General features: G+C 38.4%; 1 protein-coding gene across 2 annotated transcripts in view; it reads right to left on the bottom strand.

Moving 5' to 3' along the window:
* The window catches only part of MRPS9 (mitochondrial ribosomal protein S9), a 65,780-nt gene extending 42,221 nt beyond the window's left edge, over positions 1 to 23,559 (bottom strand). For both annotated transcript variants that reach the window (XM_023762080.1, XM_006098350.3), the window contains exons 1-2: positions 23,402 to 23,559; positions 14,371 to 14,550 (exon numbers count right to left, since the gene is read on the bottom strand). In XM_023762080.1, the coding sequence (XP_023617848.1) occupies positions 14,371 to 14,550; positions 23,402 to 23,530 (309 nt within the window). In that variant the 5' untranslated portion in view covers positions 23,531 to 23,559. The remainder of the gene's footprint in view (positions 1 to 14,370; positions 14,551 to 23,401) is intronic.
* Positions 23,560 to 24,119: the final 560 nt, after the last annotated feature.

Raw genomic sequence — 24,119 nt, 5'->3', positions numbered from 1 at the left:
GATCTGGTGTGGGGTTGGGAAACCCTTGCTCCTCATGGGAGGCCTCCACAGCTGAGATATCCCTCCCAATTGGAAAAAAAAAAAAGACACATGAGTGTTGGACCAGCCCGTTCCATAACTCCACCCCTTCTACCAGACTCCATGTGCTTCTTTACTTCTCTAGTTGTAGGCCTTCCATTTCACCAGCTTTCAGGTGGTTCTGAATGATAGTTTATCAGTATTTTAGTTATAATTTTGATGGAGTTGTGGGAGGCAGCGAGTATCAGCATTTACTACACCACCATTTGGCTCTAGGGCTGATATTTCTTAATTGAATTTCTGTTTGGTTGTTCTGTCTAGTGCTGTCAATGGAGTATTAAGGTCCATCTTTGTCTCTTGTTATCTTTAAATCTATTTTGAAGATATAAGCAGGGCTACACCTGTTTTACACCTGTTTTCCTGTGGATGTTATTTGCTTGGAGAATCATTTACTGCGAATCTGCCTTTATCTTTAAGGCTTAGATATGTCTCTTGTAGGCAGGATACAGTTGTTGTTTTTTTGTTGTTTTTTTTAATCCACTCTACTACTATTGGTGAATTCAGACCATTTACATTTAGGGTAACAATTACTCACCTATTGAAATAACCCATTCTTTCCTGACACAATTCAATCTAGCCTCATGGTAATTCCAATCCTGTAACTGCTTTGTCAGGAATCACCAAGGCTTCTTTTTAGATCTCTTCCATTTGAGGTCATTGTCTTCTCCTCTCTTATAGCCATATTCCCCTCCTAGCTCTCCAGAAACACACAGCTAGTGGCAACCATACAGCGCTTGACTATTTTAACCAAAGCTTTCATGCAGTATAGCTAGCACTGTACTGATGTTACTGTTGTATATTTTGGCAAGGTTTTTAAATGTCATTAAATGGTTACAAAGTTTGTAATTAAATTGTACTGGTCTAAATTAATAAGCATATACTGTCACAAGAGAGTATTAACAACCAAATAGTCTTCGAATAGAAGATTTCTGCAGTGAAGCTGGTCGTGAGCATTCCTAATTTTGTCTTCTGTGTGAGGTAAGAGGGTTGGACAGTGGCATTTTGATACTTCTGACCTATGACTTGGTTCCTTGGGGCTTGCATGGGTAATGCTATCACAGGAACCATCTGGAACGCTAACTTTCCTGACAACTCTCTTGGCACTATTGAGGCCATGTGCTACTGACCAGACGGCCTGAATTTAAAATGTCTAAGGCAAGAGAGCTTGTATTAACTACCCCATTTCAACCTGAGTTTCAAAGCTGGGGCAGGAGTGGGAAAAATTTATATACTGAAAGCGCTAAAAAATGGACATGCCCACAAACATACATCTGGCTGAAAATGAGAGTAACATCACCAAAGTCTCCAGGTCCCCAGTGAGCCTTCTTGTAGTTTTAATAATTCAAGGGTCTTTATTGGCACAGCTCTAGTTGTCCCCCCAACCTTCTGTTCCTTTCTGTAGTTAATCTTAACCTGCCACTGAAAAGAAAAAGCTGTGTTGTTTTGTTGTTGTTGACAAATACTGAAAATTCCTTCTGCATGTTTTGTAACTCCTTCCTCCTAGAAACAAAGCACTGGGGAAAAACCAACCAAACATAACAATGACAAAAATGACAAATGCCCACCTCCTCGTTTCCTAGGAGGCTCACCTGAAGGCACATGATCCTGCAAGAACAGGGCTTTGTTTGCAACATGCCTGCAAGGCAGTGCCCTCCTGGCTCTCCATTGTGACTTTCAGTCCAAGTCCAGAGTAACTCTTTCCTACCACCATCTTCAAAGTAGGGATGGGGATGGTAGGGGGAGGAAGGGGCATATCATCTTTCTTTCCAAAGCCTGCTGCTGGTAGTGATGCAGCTACTGGAAAGTCTACATGTCTATACAGCATGACAATACGTGTACTGCAGTCATCTGTTTCAGCACCAATGTCACCAGCACGATCTTGTTGGAGTTACTGCAATCTCTTGTTACTGGAAGCTCTGTATAGCTACAAGGGCACTGATCCCAATTTGCCTTGTAATGGGAGGAAGACCCACTAAAGGAGTACAACAGCTTTCCTCCTTTCCCACCCCACAAGTCCCAATGTTAAGATTTCACCTTACTTGACCAGGATTACTGGGCCCTAATTCAAGGCCAGGCTAGGAGAAATTAGGTCAGTGGCAAGTATACTCCATGGCCCTAAATTGGTTTATTAGGGCATTGACATTGATTTTAGTAGAAAGGGATCTGTTCAAGCCCTTCCAAATATAATTTAAACTCTCCACCTCTACCCTTACCCCTAGTAGTTTGCCCCTTTGGCTTCCTCAAGCAGTTCCTCTCAAAAAGCTCAAGAGAGTTCCCAAGCTCTGCTTGCAGATGGTAGACAACTTTGCCTTCACTCCTTACACCGGACAGCCTCTGTCCCACACTGGGAAACATTTCATGGAAGATAAAATTTTCCACAGGCTGATTTCTTGAGTCTTTGGGGCTTCTCAAAATTACAATTTTCCAATTCAACATAAAGCTAAAGAGAGTATTTCAGATAAGAATTATAATAACGAATAAGTAACATGGTTGGGAATAAATGAACGATTTCATATATAATTTTAAATTAAGGTAAAGATTTGGTTAGGAAAGGTTCAGAAGTACAGCTGGAAAAGAAAATAAGAAACAAACGTAAAGAAAGTGTAAAAATACTTGGGCTTTTTTAGAAGTTTTCTGGCAATGTTATTCAAAAAGACCTATCTCAGCACAATAAAAATGCAGAATTGAAATATTATGATAGGTGAAATTAAGTCAACCAGAAAGCCACTGGAGGAAACACTTGACTCTTTGCTAATGTTCACCTATCTGTCAACTGCTCTGTGTTATCACGCCCTGGTTCATATGTGGCACCTCCCAGGCACAAGGGGAAAAGAATCAGCAGGAAACAGCGTAGGCCGTCAGGTGCCTTAATATTACAGAAAATTGGCATTCCATATCCGAACTGGGGTTTGGCCCACCTGGACCAAGTTTATCAACCATGACAGAATTAACAGAAATTTCATAATTATCTGAAATAAATACTTTTTCACTTCTGAATAATCTACTCAATCTTTTCTTTAGACTAAGAAACCTAATCCTTGCACAAAAATAAAAAATATGTCTATCAGTTGGAACTCAATGATTTTTCAAGAAGCTTGAATACAGTATTACTAGCCTAATATTTTTGTTTAAGAATTATCGTTTGTGTGTCAAGAGACCTTTTCTCAGCTTAGGAACCAGACTTTAGATGTGGCCTGTAGTTAACACACTGGTATTCAAATATCAACATCCATGAACAGGTAGAAATATATACAAAATTATTACTTTACTCTGATTTAAGGTTGTTGATGCCTTAATCTTTCAGCTTTATATTCACAGAGAAAAAAATCTGAGCCACAGAAATAGAAAACAAAGGATGTTTTCCTATAATAAGTTCAACCTTAATAGTTCCTATATTAAGTACTTCAATTTTTATGGAATTCAACTTAGCAAAGTTCTTTTAAACTTTTCTCACACTTGAAAAAATTGTTACATACATGGCTTTGGTTGATGATTGGTTAGCACAAAAACAAAACACAAAAAAACTCCTGCTTCTTCTGAGAAAAAAAATGGTGAAGTTCAGATGGTCCCCAACTGATTATGGTTTGACTTACAATTTTTTGACTTTACACAGGTGCAAAAGCAATACACATTCAGTAGAAACTATACTTCCAATTTTGATCTTTTCCCAGGCTAGCAATATGCAGTATGATACTCTCCCCTGAGGCTGGGCAGTGGCAGTGGCCACAGTTCCCAGCCTGCCAGACCATCACAAGGGTAAAGGACCAACACACTCCACAGTATGTTCATTGTGTGAGCTGATTTTGCCCAACTATAGGCTAAGGTAAGTGTTCTGAGCACGTTTAAGGTAGGCTGGCTAATAAGCTATGATGTTCAGTATGTTAGGTGTAGTCTGTCTTTTTTTAAAACATTCTATTTCTGACATATTTTCAGCTTACCAATAGGTTTATTAAGATGTAACATTATCGTACATTGAAAAGCATCTATATACATTTAATGATAAGTATAGATAGAATTCTTTAGAGATTTGTTAGACTACAGTAAGACTTACTTGAATCTAAAACAAAAAGTACTGACAAAAGTAAAGAATTTAAAAATTTTTGTAAATTAATTCAAATAAGTCATGGAGTAATTCTCATTTGTAAACATAATTCTTACTTTTTTAGATTTTAACTAGAATATTGGTAACTGAATATTGGTTCCCTGAAATGAAGACAGAATATTTAACTATATTCTTAGTTTTATGTCAAAGTATAAAAGGACTGCAGGCTGAACCCAGGAGAAGCTCTGGGTCAGGAATGCAATCTCAATTAATTAGGTATCCCAGCTGGGCAGTGGGTTTGCAGCTGTTAACTTGATCAATGACTTACCTAAATGTCATCTCTACTGATGCGCTTATAAATTACCAGCAAGTGAGACTAATGTACAGGTGCTAATTTATTTAAACTGTTCTCTACATTTCTACATTACTTTATAAACTGCATCTGGCACCTAATGTTAACTGTCAGTTGTACTTAGACATGCCTGTCCTAACGACTCTGTTCATTAGAAGTGAGCACAAATTATGAAATATTGTGAAAAATGATACATCAAATGGAATGGGCACAGCAAATCAATTAGGGAAACTTCATACAGCATATTCACACTTAGGAGAATAAAACATTCTGGTTTCAAAATGAGGTCTATAGTACCAATTAAAAAGTAATTGGTAGACTTCAACAGTGTTATATATCAATTTGCTGGCTTTTTTCCTGAAATTCTGTAGTAATGTAGAAGTTAACTTTTAATTCCCAAATAAAGACATTAGTATATGTAAATGCAATTCTGCATTCATATTATTTAATATAACTGAAATGTCTCCAAAATATTTATGACTGATACTGCCTAATTCAAAAAAGAAAATGCAAATATCAGTGGCCCTCAACTTCTCTGTGTTTATAGCATGATTTTGAAAAAAATGATTTTTGATGGTACATGTGAAAGGATTAAAAGACTAAACAATATTAAACATGTTAGCAATGAATCTACTCTAGCATAACAATGAGTTATAATGTCTATAAAATTCTATGGACACTGACTATTCACTGGCCAGTCTTTAGCCTCGGTCACTCTTTAAAGACAAGTGTTTTCTGCCCTGCCTCTGTGACAGACTATGAGGTTTATTTCTTTACTAGAGGCCTGATGCACCGAATTTTGTGCAAGGGGCTCAGCCCTCGCAGCCCCGGCTTCGTCCAAAAGTTTGTCTAGATCAGTGGTTCTCAACCTTCTGGCCCTTTAAATACAGTTCCTCATGTTGTGACCCAACCATAAAATTATTTCGTTGCTACTTCATAACTGTAATGTTGCTACTGTTAGGAATCGTAATGGAAATATCTGATATGCAGGATGGTCTTAGGCGACCCCTGTGAAAGGGTCGTTCGACTGCCAAAGGGGTCGCGACCCACAGGTTGAGAACCACTGGTCTAGATGGTCGTCCAGAATGTCATCCCGACGTTCTGCTGTTCAGTCTAATTAGCATATTAGCTCTTTATTATATAGGATGGTTCTTGTTTTGACCAAAGTGTAACGGCTTTACATTGAATTACAAAACCCACTCAGCTCAATGTTCAGTTGACAGGTTCCCCCTCATAATAATATATACTGTTACAGCCAAAAATACTTCTTTTATATACACTAATCAGCATTTGGCAGTTACCAGTGAATGGTTTATAGAACAGGAGTTGAGAACCACTGTATTACGATCTATTTTCAAAATATTTAGCTTGTATTCTAAGCACTTCCAGCAAGACACCATATACACTACTCATTGTTAGAGGGACCTGTGTTTTCTCTTATTAGATTTTCTGAAGGTTATCAGTAACACCATAGTGGTTTACCGTGAAAGAGCAATAAGTGGTTTCTTTTTTTTTCAATATACTTTAAAAAATCAGCCAAAAATTAAACTTTTTGAAATGGAGAAAATCTATACCTGTCCATGACCAATTTCTTTTTAGCTAATTTGGTATTTTACCAACTAAAAATATTTTTTTCATATAAATTTAATATCAAGATTGAGCATTAAATATAGCAAATTCTGCAAAAAAAATGTAGCAGATACACAAGCTGTAGGTTTAATAATTTAAAATCTTCTAACTAATGTAACTTAACTCTTTTTAAAGCCTTATTAAGTTAAGGCTATACTAGCATGTAAGATTAGCTAAATACAACTTTCAGACGTAAGTTATATACGCTACACTCAGTGAGGCCAGAGGCCAGAATTCTATTCAAGCTCAATCTTCGGGAACAAAGTTGTAAACTTAGAAATCAACAACAAAAAAGCCTATGAAGAGCAGAAATAGCTGACATAAATTCATGATTTTATTTAGCAGGAAGGTCATATAGGTCCTCATGCTGAGGCCAATGGCCCTTAGTTTTAACTCACATACCTAACAAGTCTAGTTATGCTAGAAGGCTGGAAGTCATGAGGAAGGCTAGAGGCAGACACATATACATGGACATTTTGATAGGAAAGGAGATGGCAGGATCCAGAATAAAGCACAGCCAGGCCATTCAGTACAGGAACAAACATTCACTATGAGCCACAGTCGGGTATCATTGTTTAACAACCATACTATAAAGGAAAATCCTAAGGCACTGTAAGATTAAGTTATACTCACTAAACTCTACATATAAGGTTGGGGAAACTACAACTTATCTTAGAAAATGTTACCCAAAACAATAATCTTTGAAAGTATAGAAAAATAGCCTTTGGGTTCAGAAAGACCTTGTATAGCTTTGGTTTCTTCAACAATGAATACTTACTACCCCATACAGATTTTATAAACATTAAATGTGATAATGTGTATCAGGTTCCCAGACAGCAAACTGAACATGTATAAGCAATGTTTAGTAAGTGGTGGCATTTTTCATTACAAATCATTAAAAATAGGATTCCCTTTTCGGAAAAATTTCGTTATGTGGACTAATTTCATGATCATATTAAATAAAAGAAAAATTACTGAACCTGGTTTTAATTTATATGTTAAAAGCCAAGCACATTATACAAAGCATTGTAAATTCGATATAGCAGCAACTGCAATGCTCTTCCAAAGACTATTTGGAGGCTTAACGTATTTTCCTGATTTTGGATATCAAACCATTTATTTTTGTGTTTAGAAATATTAAACATTATGTCAGTATGGAAATTAAATAAGACTCATCAGTTATGTCTTTCAAGTTATACACACAGCTGAAACCTCTTATAAAAATAGTTTTGAAAAGAGGAACCAGAATGGGTGTATAATTTTAATGCCTTGATAACAGTTGGTTGTCACTGTCCTCTTTGCTTTCATATCTACTCAGATGCCAACCGGGGTCCACTAAATTTAATAAAATGCCAAGAGTTAATTGATATAATACGTGAGACTTAGTGAAGCAGATCAATCACTTGAGGAAGGTCTAGCACAGCAGAATTAGGTCACTGGTGTCAGGAAAATGGCAACACTCCCTCACACGGGCTTTTAGTGAGGTGAGACAAAACACCAACCCATTATACAACACAACCTCCAGTTTATGTCACTCAGTGATAAATCAATGTACTCAACAGTATTTCAGATTATTCTCCCCAACATTCAGTGTCAGATGGCATGGAAGATTTGTGTTGCAAAGGAAATTAGAAAACTAGGAAGTGATTCAGGTTATGGTAGATTTTATTTATTTATTAATACACTGCATTAATCTCACATTCCTATATTCTTAGTTAGGCAAGCAGCTGGTATTACTTTAGAGACCAGAAAAACAAGTGACAGAATGCTGTGACTTGCTAATATTACAGTGCTAGTTAGTGACACCACAAAAAATCTCTGCATCTTCCTACAACATCACTTCAACAACAATGAACTTATTTTTTTAAAAATCCACTTAACAAGTTGCACATGCTCTGCATCTATATCCCTCACAATACAAGAAATTAAGCTTCATTTAAGAAGATCCTCTATACTGTAAACAAGTAATTAGATATTTTTTCATATTAATTCATGATTTCATTACTTTTTTTCCTAAATCTAAGGAAGATTTTTAAAAGTTATATTCTATTAGCACAATGACACAAAATTACATCAACTTACTTTCACCATATATACATACACACACATACAGTTTTAAAAGTACAAAATAGCTAACATCTACTACATTTACATAGTGATGTTTAACATGTCTTCTCTGGAAAACAATTCCATATTTTAAAAACCAGAACTAAACATATTGTCTCTGACTGAATGATAGAATCCTTTAAGATTTCTCTAAATAATATAAAAAGTATACTCTAGATGGAAATACCAATGTATGTCTGTTGTAAACACCTTAACAAAAAAAATTTAAAGATATTTCATATATGAAAATAGATACTTAAGAAAACATTTTTTTGTTGTTGTTAATCCTCACCCGAGGATATTTTCCCCACTGCTTTTAAGAGCCAGTGGAGAGGAGGGAGGAAGGAGAAGGGGAGGGAGAGACACACACACCCAGGTTTGTGCCCTTGACCAGGAATTGAACCCATAACCCTTTGGTGCACGGGCCGACACTCTGACCACTGGCCAGGGCAGAGATTTTAAATCTTAAAAATAATTACTTAAATTCATTTCATAGATGGTTTTGACTATCATTACTTTAGCAATTGTTAATAAGCAGTAGAAAAAAACTTTCCAATATATAAAAGAATAAATGGTTTAATCTAAATACAATGGCACCTAATTTACCTACATGAACATTATACATACAGTGAGCCTAGACTTTTAATGAGTTAACTGGATTGAATTAATTTATAGATCATGTCTACTTTGTAGAAATTAAATTCTCATAAAAATAATTTTAACATCCCTAAGTAATATTCTGATTAAATATCCAAGCAATGAACTAACCATCCCAAACAACCTAATTCATTTTTATACTTAGGCTGTGAAAATGTTTATCCCTTCAGATAGAATTACAAACCTGTTGACTGATTCTGTTTCTCTCAGTGAGCTAAATATGCCATTCGTACATCCCAAAAGGTTGTAAAGGCGGGTAAAGTCAGTTAGATAGTGGGATCTTGCAGAGAACTCAGGAACACAGAGGTCACAGGAGAGAGGGGAGGACCATTTTAAAAAGCAAACAACAAGCCCTGGCCAGTGTGGCTCAATTGGTGGGAGTGTTCTCCCCTGCACCGAAGGGTCGAGGGTTCAATTCCCCGTCAGAGCACATACCCAGGTTTCGGGTTTGATCCCAGTTAGGGTATATATGAAAGGCAACCAATCGATGTTTTTCCCTCTCTCCCCCTCTCTTCATTTCTCTCTAAATTTAATAAAAACATATCCTCGGGTTTAAAAAAAAAAAGCAAATTAATTTTAAAAGTAATTTTAAAACCAGTTTTATCCTCCCTACAAAAGTGCCAGGCCCAGATAGCTTCACTAATTCAACCAGATATTTAAAGAATTACTACCAATTCTTCACAAACTCTTCTAAAAATGGAAGAGATCATTTCCCAACTCATTCTATGAGGCCAATATTACTCTGATGTCAAAATCAGACAAAGACATTAAAACTACAGACCAGTATCAATTAGAAGTAAAACTTAGCAAAATGCTAGCAAGCCTAATCCAGAAACACATAAAAAATTATTATCCACATTGACAGAGTGGGGTTTATTCCAGGAACACAAAGTTAAACACTCAAATCAATCAATGTAAAAAAAAAAACAAAACACACACCAAAAAACCAAATAACCTATATTCTTTAAAGCAGCGATTTTCAACCATTTTTATATCATAGCACACATACTAGTCAACTAATTACTAACATTGTGTGGCACACCAAAAACCATATTATATTTTTTGCCAATCTGACAAAAAAAAAAGGTATAATTTTGATTCTTTCACATCAGACAGCTATTGTTGTGTTGGCTGTTGTCATTTTTTTAACAATCTAAAGGAAAAAGTCAGTGCCCCTGACTAAATAGTCAGATATCATAGGCTTTAAAAATTCTTGTGGCACACTGGTGGAAAATCACTGTTTTAAAGTTTTAATTAAATTTGATACAGAATAAAAAAAAAAGAGGGTAAAGGCAGTCAAATATATGGTGACAGACATCATATAGTGAGCACACAATGGAGTATGCAGATGCCATATTATAAACTGTGCACCTGAAGTTTATATAACCCCAAATACATTTAAAAAATCTAATCTAAAAATCTTCTTGTTAAAAAATCCTTACATGTTTATGAATAAAATGTCTAATATATGTATATGAACAAAAAGTATGATACAGAATAAAATATGATTCTTATGAACCTTAATTGACATCCTATACGTTGTGTTAGGTCCTGTTAGAAGTTTTACTATTAATAAGTAATGTTTCATTGAGCAATATTAAAAAACAAACAAAAATCTAGATTTGCTTCTATCATTCCTAGAACAAATCTATAGGTAACAATATAAGACTGTGCTTTATGACTGACTCTATGATTTGTTATGTCATAAGCTTTTGGGGAGGCTTGCTTATCTCTTCAATACTAACAATATGAAAGTAATTGATACTATTTCAATTTAATAAAGATAAAGAAAAAATCAATTAACATGATATACCATACCAATAAAAGAAATGATCATCTCAATAAAAGCAGAAAAAGCATTTGGCAATATCCCACATCATTTTATGATAAATATGTTCAACAAACTATATATGGAAGGAATTTCCTGTATCTGATAAAGAGCATCTACAAAAAACCCCCTGGCTAACATCATATTTAATGGTGAAAACCGGAAGGTTTCCCCTAAGATCAGAACAAGATGAGGATGTCCACTCTCATCATGTCTACTCAACATTGTTGGAGATGCTAGCCAGGGCAATTAGGCATCCAGACTGAAAAGAAGAAAAACTATACCTATTTCTATTTGCAGGTGACATTTTGAACACATAAAATCCTAAGGAATCCACTAAAAAACTTTAAGAATTAGTAAATGAATTCAGCAACATTGAAAGATTCAAGATCGATATTCAAAAATTAATTGTATTTCAATCACTTGCAATAAAGAATCTAAAAAGAGCCCTAACTGGTTTGGCTCAGTGGATAGAGCGTTGGCCTGCAGACTGAAGGGCCCCAGGTTCGATTCCGGTCAAGGGCATGTACCTTGGTTGCGGGCACATCCCCAGTAGGGGGTGTGTAGGAGGCAGCTGATTGCTGTTTCTCTCTCATCGATGTTTCTAACTCTCTATCCCTCTCTCTTCCTCTCTGTAAAAAATCAATAAAATAAATTAAAAAAAAATAAAAGAAAGAAAACAATTCCACTTAAAATTTTAAAAAGAAATTAATGATTTTAATTTAAGCATTAGAAAAACAATGCCAAACTTAAACTCTGGAAACTTATCACTGAAAGAAATTAAAGATCTAAATAAACTGAAAGACATCCATGTTTACAGATCAGTAGATAATATTAGGATGGCAATACTCCCAAAATTGACCTGCAGTGATGGCGAACCTATGACACGCGTGTCAGAGGTGACACGTGAACTCATTTTTTTGGTTGATTTTTCTTTGTTAAATGGCATTTAAATATATAAAATAAATATCAAAAATATAAGTCTTTGTTTTACTATGGTTGCAAATATAAAAAAATTTCTATATGTGACACGGCACCAGAGTTAAGTTAGGGTTTTTCAAAATGCTGACACGCCGAGCTCAAAAGGTTCGCCATCACTGACCTAGAGATTCAACACAATCTCTTTTAAAATACTAGCTGGCTCTTTATAGAAACTGACAAGCTCATCCTAAAATTCTTAAGGAAATTCAAGGGGCACAGAATAGCAAAAATGTTATTGAAACAGATGAACAAAGTAGGAGTAGTTCCCAATTTCAAAATTTATTGCAAAGCTACAGTAATCAAGAGAGTGAATACTGATGTAACTATAAACATACATATCAATAAAACATAATTTCGAGTTCACAAATAAACCGTTATATTTACAGCTAAGTGATTTTCATTAAGGGTGATGAAACAATTCAATGGCGAAACAACAGTCTTTTCAACAAATGCCACTGGACAACTGGATAGCCTCATGTAAAAGAATAACACTGGACCCCTATCTCATACTACCTATAAAAATTACCCCAAAATGAACAAAAGACTCATTTTGGGGTAATTTTTATAGGTAGTATGAGATAGGTAAGAAACTAAAACTATAAACCTCTCAGAAAAAAACATACGTGTAAATCTTCAAGACTCTGAATTAGCAATGGTATCTTAGGTACATACCCAAGAGAATTGAAAACATGTGACCGCCACAAAAACTTTTACACGTTTATAGCAGCATAATTCAAAATAGCCAAAATTTGAAACAATCCAAATGCACATCAACTGATGACTGGATTAAAAAGAAATGTAGTATATCCATACAATGGAAAAGTATTTGGCAATAAAAAGGAATGCATAACTGACACATGATAAAACATAGATAAATCTTGAAACAATATGCTAAGTGAAAGAAGCCAATCACCATAGACCAAGAATTATGATTTTGTTTATGTGAAATGTCCAGAGTAGGCAAATCTATAAAGATATAAAGTAGAAATTAGTTGCCCAGAGCTGAGAGGAATGGAGGAAGTTGAAAAGTGGTTGCTACAGGGTACAAAGTTTTGTTATGGGGCGATGAAAACGGTCTATACTTAGACTGTGGTAATGGCTGTAGACCTCTGTGGACAGGCTAAAAACCAGTGAAGTACACTCTTGAGATTGTATGTGAAGTATGTCTCGATAAAGTAGCCACCAAACAAAAACAAAAACAAAAAACAAGTAAACAGCAAAAGTTATCTCAAGAGAGAAGATTTAGAGGCGCAGAGATATGGAAGTGTATTTCTCTTTGAAAAACATAATTCTGTAGCATTACTACTATGCTAAGATGCTCATTATTCCCTTATGTTTTAGAAGAACACATGTTATTAAAGGCAGAAGAAGACCTTATTTAGTTTTTGGTCCTTTAATTCTTCTTTAAAATATAAAAAATTTTTGAGTATACAAACACTAGTTACTTTTTGCCCTTTTTTAAAAATAAATCTTTATTGTTGAAAGTTGCCCCTTTCTTCTTGAAAATCATAATATTTTGAGTATGTAGCTAAAAATTATGTAATACATTCTGGATACTGTCAGATATCCATTATCTATGAAATGAGGCAGATATGAAGAAAGAATAGAAGGTTCACAGTTTGAAGTTTTAAATGTTTCCCCTTTATCCATACTTAGATATTTAAATACGATGCTTATTTTTTGTGCCTCAGTTTCCTCTTCTAAAAATGGAACACGACCTTTGATTAAAATCACTCTTATAAAAATACAGGTTTCTCAATATCCCTAAATACTGTCCAGATTACCATAAAATTCAAAAAACAGGATAGCAGCTAAGAGGTCCATAACTCTAAGTCACCTGGACCTACAAGGGCAATAAGAAATCCTTCTAGCTTAGTCAAACATGTTGGTCTGGTGCCTCAGAAAGATACTGAAGTACCATTTACAAATAATTAAGAAAGGCATACAAAAAGATGGGAAATAAACTAAAATGTCTAAAAACACAAAATGATTAAAATAATTATATATTTGAAATAATATAAAATGTTAAATTTATACAAAGATGTTATTCTGTTAAATATAGATCGCCATTGGATATCATACGTTACTTTTTATAAAATTAGAACAATCTTCAAAATTGTTAAATTGTTAAGTTCTTTTGCTAGCTATTTTGGCATGTCTAGCATAAAAGTAATATTATTACTACTTTTCTCAGGATTATAATTCAAGAATGATATGTGACTAGCATTCTAACCTATTCTCAAATCACTTAGGACATGCTGTTACTTTAAAAATTCAAATATATAGTTAAGTTGATAAAAAACATTGGGCTTAGATTTATTTATGGGATTTCCTATAAACCTGACTCTATTTCCATTACCATTTGTTTTATCATTTTGTAAGAAAGCTAAATTTAAGACTACCTACAGGATAAATGTTTCCAAACTCTGTATAAGCATTCATAGTGGCTCCTATGATCTTAAATCAAGGAAAACATCCATTTCTAGTTGAAATCTAAAACTCACCACACTTTATTATGCTTCAAATACAGAGTAGAATCTCTCTTTGAAACCATAGTTTCCACTTGCAAAGTACTTTTCCTTATTCTGACAGTTTGATTAAAATTTACACAGACCTAAAGGGCTCGGGCTGAAGAACAGTGCCTTCAGCATCTAAAAGTTTACAGCAATTACTTTTCCACAGAGCAACTGTACTTACATCAATATCCTCTTGCGTAAAAGTTTCTGGATCTTCTCCCATCATGTTGGCTAAATGTCTCTTCCCTATGTTGAACTCCTCAATCTGCTTTTTAATAAAATCCACTGTGTAGGTTTCACGTCTTAAGGCTTTAACATTTTTCTTTGTTGTTACAACTGTGACATGTTTTAGCCTCAATATCTAGCAGAAAATATATGTGGAAAGAAAAGAAAAAAAATTTATATTAAACAATGATCTGTAGGCCATTGTCTCTAAATAAAATGGGATATTCAAATAGTTGTCTTCTTTATTATAGAACTCAGTTGGCAGGAATCTGCAAACCAGGTAAAGGGCCTGTGAAGGAAGCTGTTAGAATTGTCCCTTGCTCAAAAACTTGTTTTTTAAAGCCTATGCTTACAAAGTAGTTTAAATTATTAGCATTTCAACACAATAAAAACAAAAATACTACCCACATCCATATTTGATACTGATCCATCAACTTCAGCTACTTGTTCAGGGGGTTGATTCCCGGTCAAAGGCGCATACCTCAGTGGGGGTACCTCGGTTATGGTTACCTTGGTTGTGGTTCGTCCTGGCTGGGTGTGGGTGGGAGGCAACCAGTCAATGTGTCTCACATCGATGTCTCTGACTCAATCTCAATCAATCAATCTCTCTCTCTCTCTCTCTCTCTCTCTCTCTCTCTCTCTTTCCTCCCTTCCTCCCTCCTTTTCACTTTCTCTAAAAAGCAATGGAAAAAATATCCTTTGGTCTGTGGGCCACTAACCACTGAGCAAGCAGGCCAGGGCTACTTGTGATATTTGACATACACGAAATGAAGAGTGACCGTGCCACTTACTTAAAAAGAGGCAAAGGTACCAGCAGACAGAAACTAACGAGCAGAAGTGGGGGTAAAGGGACATGCACCCTTAGACCAGCGGTTCTCAACCTGTGGGTCGCGACCCCTTTGGCGGTCGAACAACCCTTTCATGGGGTCGCCTAGACCATCCTGCATATCAGATTACGATTCATAACAGTAGCAACATTACAGTTATGAAGTAGCAACGAAAATAATTTTATGGTTGGGTCACAACATGAGGAACTGTATTTAAAGGGCCAGAAGGTTGAGAACCACTGCCTTAGAATATAGGCCCTCTCCTTGTTTAGGGTACAAATGCAGCCTATCTTTGAATGCCTTAAAAGTAATAGGTTTAGCTTAGTTTGAAACTTTATTCCATGGTCCTTATTTTAAATTGACACAATGAAGAAACTGCTTCACTAAAAATAAAGACAATTTCTTAGTATTAATTTTGTTCAATATGCTCTGTAGAAATAAGGGCTTTCACATCCTTTTAAACTATCAGTAATGATATCACACTTGCTGCTGTGAATCCTTTATGCTGTGGCAATAGGAATCCCAAAAGAACCTGAAAAATGTTTTCAAATGGCCATTCAGTTGCTGGAGAGAATTAGAACAGATCTTGTCCTGGCTTTTCTCAAAATCTTTAATCTGTGGTTCTCAACCTGATTCCTGCCTCAACAATTTTAAACACTCTTAAGCAATATTTAGACCTAGTAACTCATTCATTCCCTTTTCATAAACATAAAAATCTCTTTTTAAAGCCTGTGCTTACAAAGTAGTTTAAGTGACTAGCATTTCAACACATTAAAAACAAAAGTACTACTCACATTCATATTTGATACTGATATATCAACTTCAGCTACTTGTGATATATGTATGTATACATTTTAATCCTCACTGTAGGATAATTTTTTCCAGTGCTTTTCAGAGAGAGTGCAAGCAGGGGAGAAGGAGGGAGAGAGAGGAAAGGAGGCAAAGAGAGAGAGAGAAACAGAAACAGAGACAAAGACGTGAGACACCACTAGTACGATCCCTCCCTCATCCATTCCCTAACCCAGGGGTGGGCAAACTTTTTGACTCGAGGGCCACAATGGGTTCTTAAACTGGACCGGAGGGCTGGAACAAAAGCATGGATGGAGTGTTTGTGTGAACTAATATAAATTCAAAGTAAACATGGGGGGAGGAGGAGGGAGAGAGAGGAAATGAGGCAAAGAGAGACAGAAACAGAGACAAAGACGTGAGACACCACCAGCACCATCCCTCCCTCATCCATTCCCTAACCCTTTGAGAATCAGAGATTCAAATAACTCTATAGTAATTTGTCACCACAGTTACAATAGAAAAGGAAAAAATATTCAGGCCAAATATTAAAATATCCAATTAATAGAAAAATTATGTTCCAAACTCTCACAAATTTAAAGTGATAAAATAGTTTCTTATTATTCTTTGATGAGTAAGAAAGAGCAATTTAAAATTCCATGAAACTTTATAGTTCACTTTTCCTTGGGAAAGCACAGAGCAGTTTCTCTTGGTATTATGAACAGACAATTGTTTTCTTACAATGCTCTATGAAGACACAATGTTACTACCAATGAGTAAAACCAAGACCCAAATTGGCTTATGTATATAGTTAGACTGCCCTTTTATAGAGAGCCTGTTTTCACACCCCTGCTACCTCTCCCCCAGCCAAGTGCCACCAGCTCCAATTCCCTATGTCAATAGTTTTATCATCTTTTCCCAGGCTTTTCTTTAGATCCCACTGTCTTCTCTGAACAGTGGAGAAAGTTACTTCCCATACTCAAAGTGAAAATGCTTTTCTGCCCCAAGAGACATGGTAAAAGGTATGAATTTGGGGAATAAAAATAATAGTCATAGAGTAGAGCTAATTCTTCCAAATGTTCATTGCCAAAATGATTACACTGCTGGTGTTGTAAATAATATGACAAATGTTTTTGTCCATAGCTAAAACAATCCATTCATAATACAAACAAATCCACCATGGCTCCCACCAATCACCAACCACAACCCTCAGGAGGAGAAAAGGAGTCTTCCAGTGAACATGGCTCCATTCACTGACATAATGAATGCTAGAGGAAGAACATTAAGGAGGAAAGGGATGTGTTCCATTTGGGCATGATGGGTTCCAGAAGCCTACGGGCATCTCAGGAGAGGGGTCTAGGAGGCAGATGGCTGTGTGTGTGTGTGTGTGTGTGTGTGTGTGTGTGTGTGTGTGTGTCACAGGAAAGATCTGAGCTAGAGATATGGTCTGTTACTCACATAGGACATGAAGCAGGGGAAATGGCAGGCATTAGTGTTCCAATGAGAAACATCTCTTCTATGCAAAGAAGCAAAATAGTTTGTGAGGGTGAGTAGGTGGAGAAGTAAGGTTACTTATATCTTCTGGCCACTATTTTCTTTTGTGAGGTAGGTCATGAGGTGGTCTATAGGGTGAGAAGTGATAGGTTTGATGGACTGCACACTTCATATCCAAACAGTGGTTGTAAAGGGTAGACAGAGCAAAGGGGGAAAAAGTAGGAAAAAAACAACAAAACTTATATGGCTATTTATACTGAATATTAGCCAAGGGAATAATATCAAAGAAACAGAAATCTACATGGTTTATACTATGTGCAAATTTTTTTCACCAGTTATATTTTTGTTTCCTATATATTTCCTTTGTTTCAGTGGTATACTCAATGCACTACTTAGTTCAGGAGAGTTTTATCTGAAGGCAGACTGTACCCTTCAGCGTTATAAAGTGTGCCATTCCCACATAACACTTCTATCCTGAACTCAGTTCTACTGGGTCACAGTATTGCAACTCTATTTTAAACTCCCATTAGCACTACCCTTGAATATCATTGCCCACATTTTTTATTTAAATTTAGTCATCTTAGGTTTTGTTCTTTTGGCCCAATATGAGTTTTTTAAAAATATGAGATTATCCCATTTAAGTGGGTTTTGATATTGTCTTATTTTTTTTATCTTATTTTATCTTTACATTTTTTATGCTTCCTTCCTGTTTTCATTTTTTTGCTATATGGTCTGTGCTTTTTAAAATTCATCTTTTGATCTGGCAATTTAGACGGTACATAGCCTGTTTTTATTTTACTAGTTTTCATCCACGTCTCTGATAAAATGTTTACACATACTTCTCCTACCAACTTCAGCAATAAAACAATACCCAATGAACTCTTCACCTACTTAATCTCCTTTTTCAATCACAGTAATTATCTATTATTCTGTCCTCTATATATATATATCCCCACTCAGTCTTATTTCTTGTCCCTTTTTTCTGCATTCTGTATGATTTATAAACATTTACTCCTTGGTTTCTTGGTGTGTGTTTTTCCCCTTTCTCTGCAGTGCCAATTCTGCAGTCATTCTGAGTTTTTAGCTTCTCACTATATATCATTAGTCCATCTTCAAAATTCTTTCCGTAACAGTTTATTTTAATCATATCTGTTTCACAGAACTCTCCCTCACCCAACATTTAAAAAAATGTTCTTGGTAGTGTTAAGTAATTAAAATAACTTCCATTTTATTGAGTAAATATTCCTTTGTCTTTTCTTTATCTCTTTTTCACACTGCTTCTCTTTTGTTCCTGCATTTTAGCATCATCTCAAATAAAAGAGTTGATTGTTGGCTTGAAAACTCAATTCTTCACTTGATTTAAAATTACTTTTTGCGTTGGCTGGTTTGGCTCAGTGGATAGAGCATCAGTCTGTGGACTGAAGGGTCCCAGGTTCGATTCCTGGGTTTTGGGCTTGATCCCCAGTAGAGGGCATGCAGGAAGCAGCTGATCAATGATTCTCTCTCACCATTTCTCTCTCTCTCTGCCTCTCCCTTTCTGTCTGGAATCAATAAAAATATAAAATTACTTTTTGTCTTTCTCTATTCTCTGGAGTTTGTGACATGAGGTAGTAGCTTTTGTACTTTTAACATAAATGAGACGTTAAAAAGATCTGTAAAATGTTTATTGTTGTTCATAAAGGGTTTTTTCTTTAACATGCTCCTAATTTGCTATTTTTCAAACAATCTCTTTAGGATCTTTTAAAAAACATTTGTACATATTGCTGAAAATTATGACTAAGTTACAAAGCCATCATAACATCAGCACCAGACTACTAAATATATTTATTAAATGTTGTGAATTATTTCAGCAACGAATTCACACAAAAAATACTTACATTCAAAGGCATCCATTACTCATCAGTACAAGCCATCAAGTAAGATGAGGCTTCAAGCAAACTGACTAGACCTTTAGCTGAGAACAGTAAGAATCCCTGGAGAGATTCTGGTTTGCCACTAAGTACAACTCCCAACAAAATTTTCTGCAGATTCTATTTCCATCTGAGAAGCTATGACAGAGAATTTCCCTCAGACTTTGTTTTCATGGAACTGTATTGATACAACTTGACAGATATGTTTCTTTTTAAAGATAATCAGTATGTCAGGCAACTGTAATTTTAATCCAGCAGGTTGCCAAAAAAGCAGACACATCCTGACAAAGCAGTGATGTCCCAAATTTGGCCAAATGCCAGTGCTACACACTACCTTAATGGTATTACAGAAGTATCAAGTATTTGTTCAACTGGATAAAAATGGAACAAAAAGAATCTGTTGCTAATTTGAATAGAAAAGGCAAAAAAATACTTTGAGGAATAAAAGAAAAGGTAAAGACATATACAGATTAAAGAAAATGTGTACAAATATAGGATATTACAACCTCCAAGAGCCCATAAGATGAGAGATGAGAAAAACAGATACTTAAGACAAAGATAGCAATGATTCTACGATAAAACCAAAATATACAAGGGCTAAGCAACCATATGCCATCGATCATTCTGGCAGACAGTTCAATTCAACAAGAGCATACTGGCTCAGTAAAAATGGAAAGTTCAAGCACTAAGAAAGTGCTTAGTAAAAAATAAAAGAGGGAATATTACCAAAATTTTGTAGTAATATTTTTCAAAACAGAAATTGGTCTACTGCTTTTCCTTTTTATAAATAATAAATATTATAGAAAGCTAAATTAGCATTCCTAAATTATATTGATACATGATTTAAGAATTCATGGGTAACCTTTATAGGATACCATGACTGTAAACTGCTTATAATATACTAGAGGTCCAGTGCACGAAATTTGTGCACTGGGGAAGGGGGGTCCCTCAGCCCAGCCTGCGCTCTCTTGCAGTCCAGGAGCCCTCGGGGGATGTCCACCTGCAGGCTGACATCCCTCTCGCAGTCTGGGACCCCTTGCTCTGAAATGCTTGCCTGCTTGCTCCTAACCACCCGCCTGCTCACTCCTTACCACCTGCCTGCTTGCTCCTTACTGCTTGGCTCGCCGCTCTTTGGCGCTGCTGCAGAGGCAGGAGAGGCTCCTGCCACCACTGCTGCTCTCACCGGCCATGAGCCCGGCTTCTGGCTGAGCGGCGCTCCCGCTGTGGGAGAGCACTGACCACCAGGGGCAGCTCCTGTGCTGAGTGTCTGCCCCCTGTTGGTCAGTGTGCATCATAGCAACTGGTTGTTCCACCGTAACGGTCGCTTAGGCTTTTATTATATAGATAAAAATCTAATATATGAGAGATTTTTAAAAATTTTCAAGTTCCTTAGTATAGCAAAATAGTATGCCAAACATTCCAATCCTGTCTCTCACCATTCTATCAATTATAATTGAAATCCACTCTGTACAACTCTGTCCCTTGTGTACCTATTACATTCCTAGAACAGAATACCTTTTTTCACAAAACTCCTAATTGCTCCTGAAGACTACTCTCACCTCCTCTGAGAAGCTGCCCACCACTCTATCCATCACCACTCCTTTGAATTAGGCATTGCACTTCTGTGCTCCCCCATATTTACCTCTGTAAATCTTACAGTACACTGTATATAGATCCCTGATAATCATGGGTTTATAATCCAAAAAGTTTAGCCACTCACGAGCAAGATTCCCTCCTCCACCCAAAATTTGGGACATTGAGATATTTGCAATTATATATCGGAATATGAAACATGTGTGCCACAAGATTGGTATGCAAGAGGAAATGTGCTAGTGAGGTCCCAATTGAGCACTCAAAAGTCACTGCTTAACAAAACTTGTCTCTTTTTCCTTGTTGTATCAGTGTTTCTCACTGTGACCCACAATATTTACTGTTTATATCACCACCTAGTATACACTAGCACATTAAACAAATGTAAAAATTACTTATCCTGTACGAGAAGCACTTTACTATTATTATACTAGAGGCCCAGTGCACGAATTTGTGGCACGGGTGGGGTCTGCTAGCCTGGCCCGAATCAGGGCAGATTGGGGCTGGGCCTATCAGGAGAAGGAGATGGTGGGAAGTTGGCTGGCTGGCCCACCCAGATCAGGGCTCAGGGCAGGGCCAGCTGGGGGGAGGGGCAGTGGGCAATTGGCCAGAGGGCCCCTCTCCTGAATGGGGTGGGGGGTGCTGATCGGGGCCAGCGGCCTGGGGGAGAGGCCATGGGTGGTTGGCTGGCTGTCCCTGCCCCTGATCAGGGTGGGGGGGCTGATCTGGGGTGGGGCCGGGCAGGGGGAGGGGCTGCAGGAGATTGGCCGGCCAGCCCGCCCCCTAATGGGGTGGTATTTAGGAATCTGGGGATTGCTAAGGGTCCATACTGTCTGGTATTTGTTTGATTTTTATTTATTTCACAGTGTCTGGCTCAAGTAAAGTGCTCAGTAAACATTTTCCATATGGACTAAGGCTTTATTTCAAGAATAATCAGGGAGATGAGAATTACAGTAACAAGGAGAAATTGTCACCCATCTTATTGAAAACATAGTAATACCTAATGTAGATAGAAAAAGGGGCACACTCATAATTCAATGATGGAATGTAAATTGCTACAGACTTTTTGAAAAGCTATGTAAGAATATCTATTAAAATTTAAGATGTAGCCCGGCTAGTGTGATTCAGTGGTTGAGCATTGACCTATGAACCAGGAGGTCATGGTTTGACTGCGGGCTCAATACCCAGGAGGGGGTGTGCAGGAGGCAGCCAGTCAATGATTCTCTCTCATTACTGATATTTCTATCTTTATCTCTCTTCCTCTTTGAAATCAATAAAAACATATATTGCAAAAAATTTAAGATGTATACATCCTTTGCAGCAATAACCTCAAAACTCAAACTCTCTCCCACAGAAACAAAAGCATCAGTCAGTACCTAAGAACTGTACCAGGATGTTTACTGAATACTTTGTTAGTGGAAGAAAATGGAAACAAGCAAATGCCCATCAATTGTTAAATTAACACTGACACACTCACACCAAGAATATTAGACAGCAGTTAGATTCATAATGACTTGGAGGGATTTCTACTATATATGTAAGTTAAGCACTCTCCTTCCGGAAACACTTTCCGTTTTCCACACCGGGCTCGCTGCCTTCTCTGCGGTCCGCGCTCATCCATTGGGGTTCTTCTGTGCTGTCTGTCTGCCTTCGGGGCCCTGTCCTGCTCGCTCCCCGTCAGCACCTCTGCTCGGCGACCTACCGTGGCCCGGGCCTCACTCACCCACAGGGCGACTCAGGGCTCGTACCAGTTCCCTCTTGAATAGACTTCCCCACCTGCGCGCCTCCTGGAACCCCACGTGCACACCCACAGGGCCTGACATACCCAAAGGGAAACCCCTTTCCTTCCTCTCAAACCTGCTCTCCTTTCCGGATCCCGAGTCCGTGAACGTCCTCACCCCCCGCGTGGAAGGCAGCCTCCCACCGCCCTCAGGGTTAGCGAAAGGTGCAAGTCTGTCTTCCTCTCGCCACAGAGTTTGGGGAAATGTAAGAGAACAGAAGCTGCACAGATTCGAGGCACCCTGAACTCATTGCCCGCCCCACGGAGTGACTTCCCCACCTGGCCCTCCGGTCACGGCGAGAGCCCAGGTCCGCTCACCGCCCGGCCGGCCTCCTCCCTCGGGGCAGGGCGCGCGGAGGCCGGGACCGCCCCCACTCACGCAGGGACCCAGCGGGCGCTCCAGGTAACTCCCCTCACACCCCGCGAACCCAGAAACCACCTCCAGAGAGGCCGCGGGACCAGTGCCCGCTTCCCTAACCTCACGACTCTGCCGCCAAGCACCGGGGACCCGAGGTCGCGGGGAGGCCCGCGCGCGCGACAGCAGGGCCCGCTCCCTATCCTCGCGCTACAGGGCCCGGCACTCCCTCCGCCCAGCCTTACCTGGGGCCCGGGAACCGACTGCAACTCCGCGGCTTTCCAGAGGACCTGTCTCGGGGCCAGGCTAACCCTTGGCCGGAGAAGGAGCCGCTGGGAAACCACGGCACCGCAGGACACACAGGAGGCCGCCATCTTGGCTGAGGCGGGCCCGCCGGCGAGCGGGGGCGGGGCCCGGGGACTGCGCAGGCGCCGGGGGCGGTTCAGGGCTGGTCGGGAAGCTCCAGCCAGAAGAGACAGGGGGCGTGTCCTGCGGCCCGAGGCGGCTGATAGGGCGCGTGAGCCCGCGGGGCGTGTCCGGCCCCCACCCCTGGCCCACGTGGACCCTGGCGGGGAGGCCGTGGGTGGTGCCTGCGCTCGCCTCTCCTGCGGCCCTCGGGTTAGGTCGCCGGCCGGGTCTCCTCGGTACCGACTGACTTCCCGGCGCATCGCTGCACCTTCTTCCCTGCGCGGCCGCCCTCACCGCCCTCCATCCCGTCTTCCCACGCTCCGTAGCTCCCGTCTTCCTCACGTAGGAGTGGGCTCCAGGTTTCGCTCCCTCGCATGGGTTTGCCCTGCTCTCTGCCTTTCCCATTTCCCAGGGTCCAGGGTCTCCACCTCCTCCTGCAACCACCAGACCACTAGGTCCAAGGCATTCGCTCTTCCGTTGTTTTTTGACTGTAATCACGATACCAGGCCCAGCCGGACACCGGTGAGGACGAAATGCTGCCTTACTCATCTTTGC

Source organism: Myotis lucifugus, unplaced genomic scaffold (assembly GCF_000147115.1).
Source record: "Myotis lucifugus unplaced genomic scaffold, Myoluc2.0 scaffold_230, whole genome shotgun sequence".
Lineage (NCBI taxonomy): Eukaryota > Metazoa > Chordata > Mammalia > Chiroptera > Vespertilionidae > Myotis > Myotis lucifugus.
Note: the sequence above shows the minus strand (reverse complement) of the source record. Positions and strands in the feature narration are given on the sequence as shown.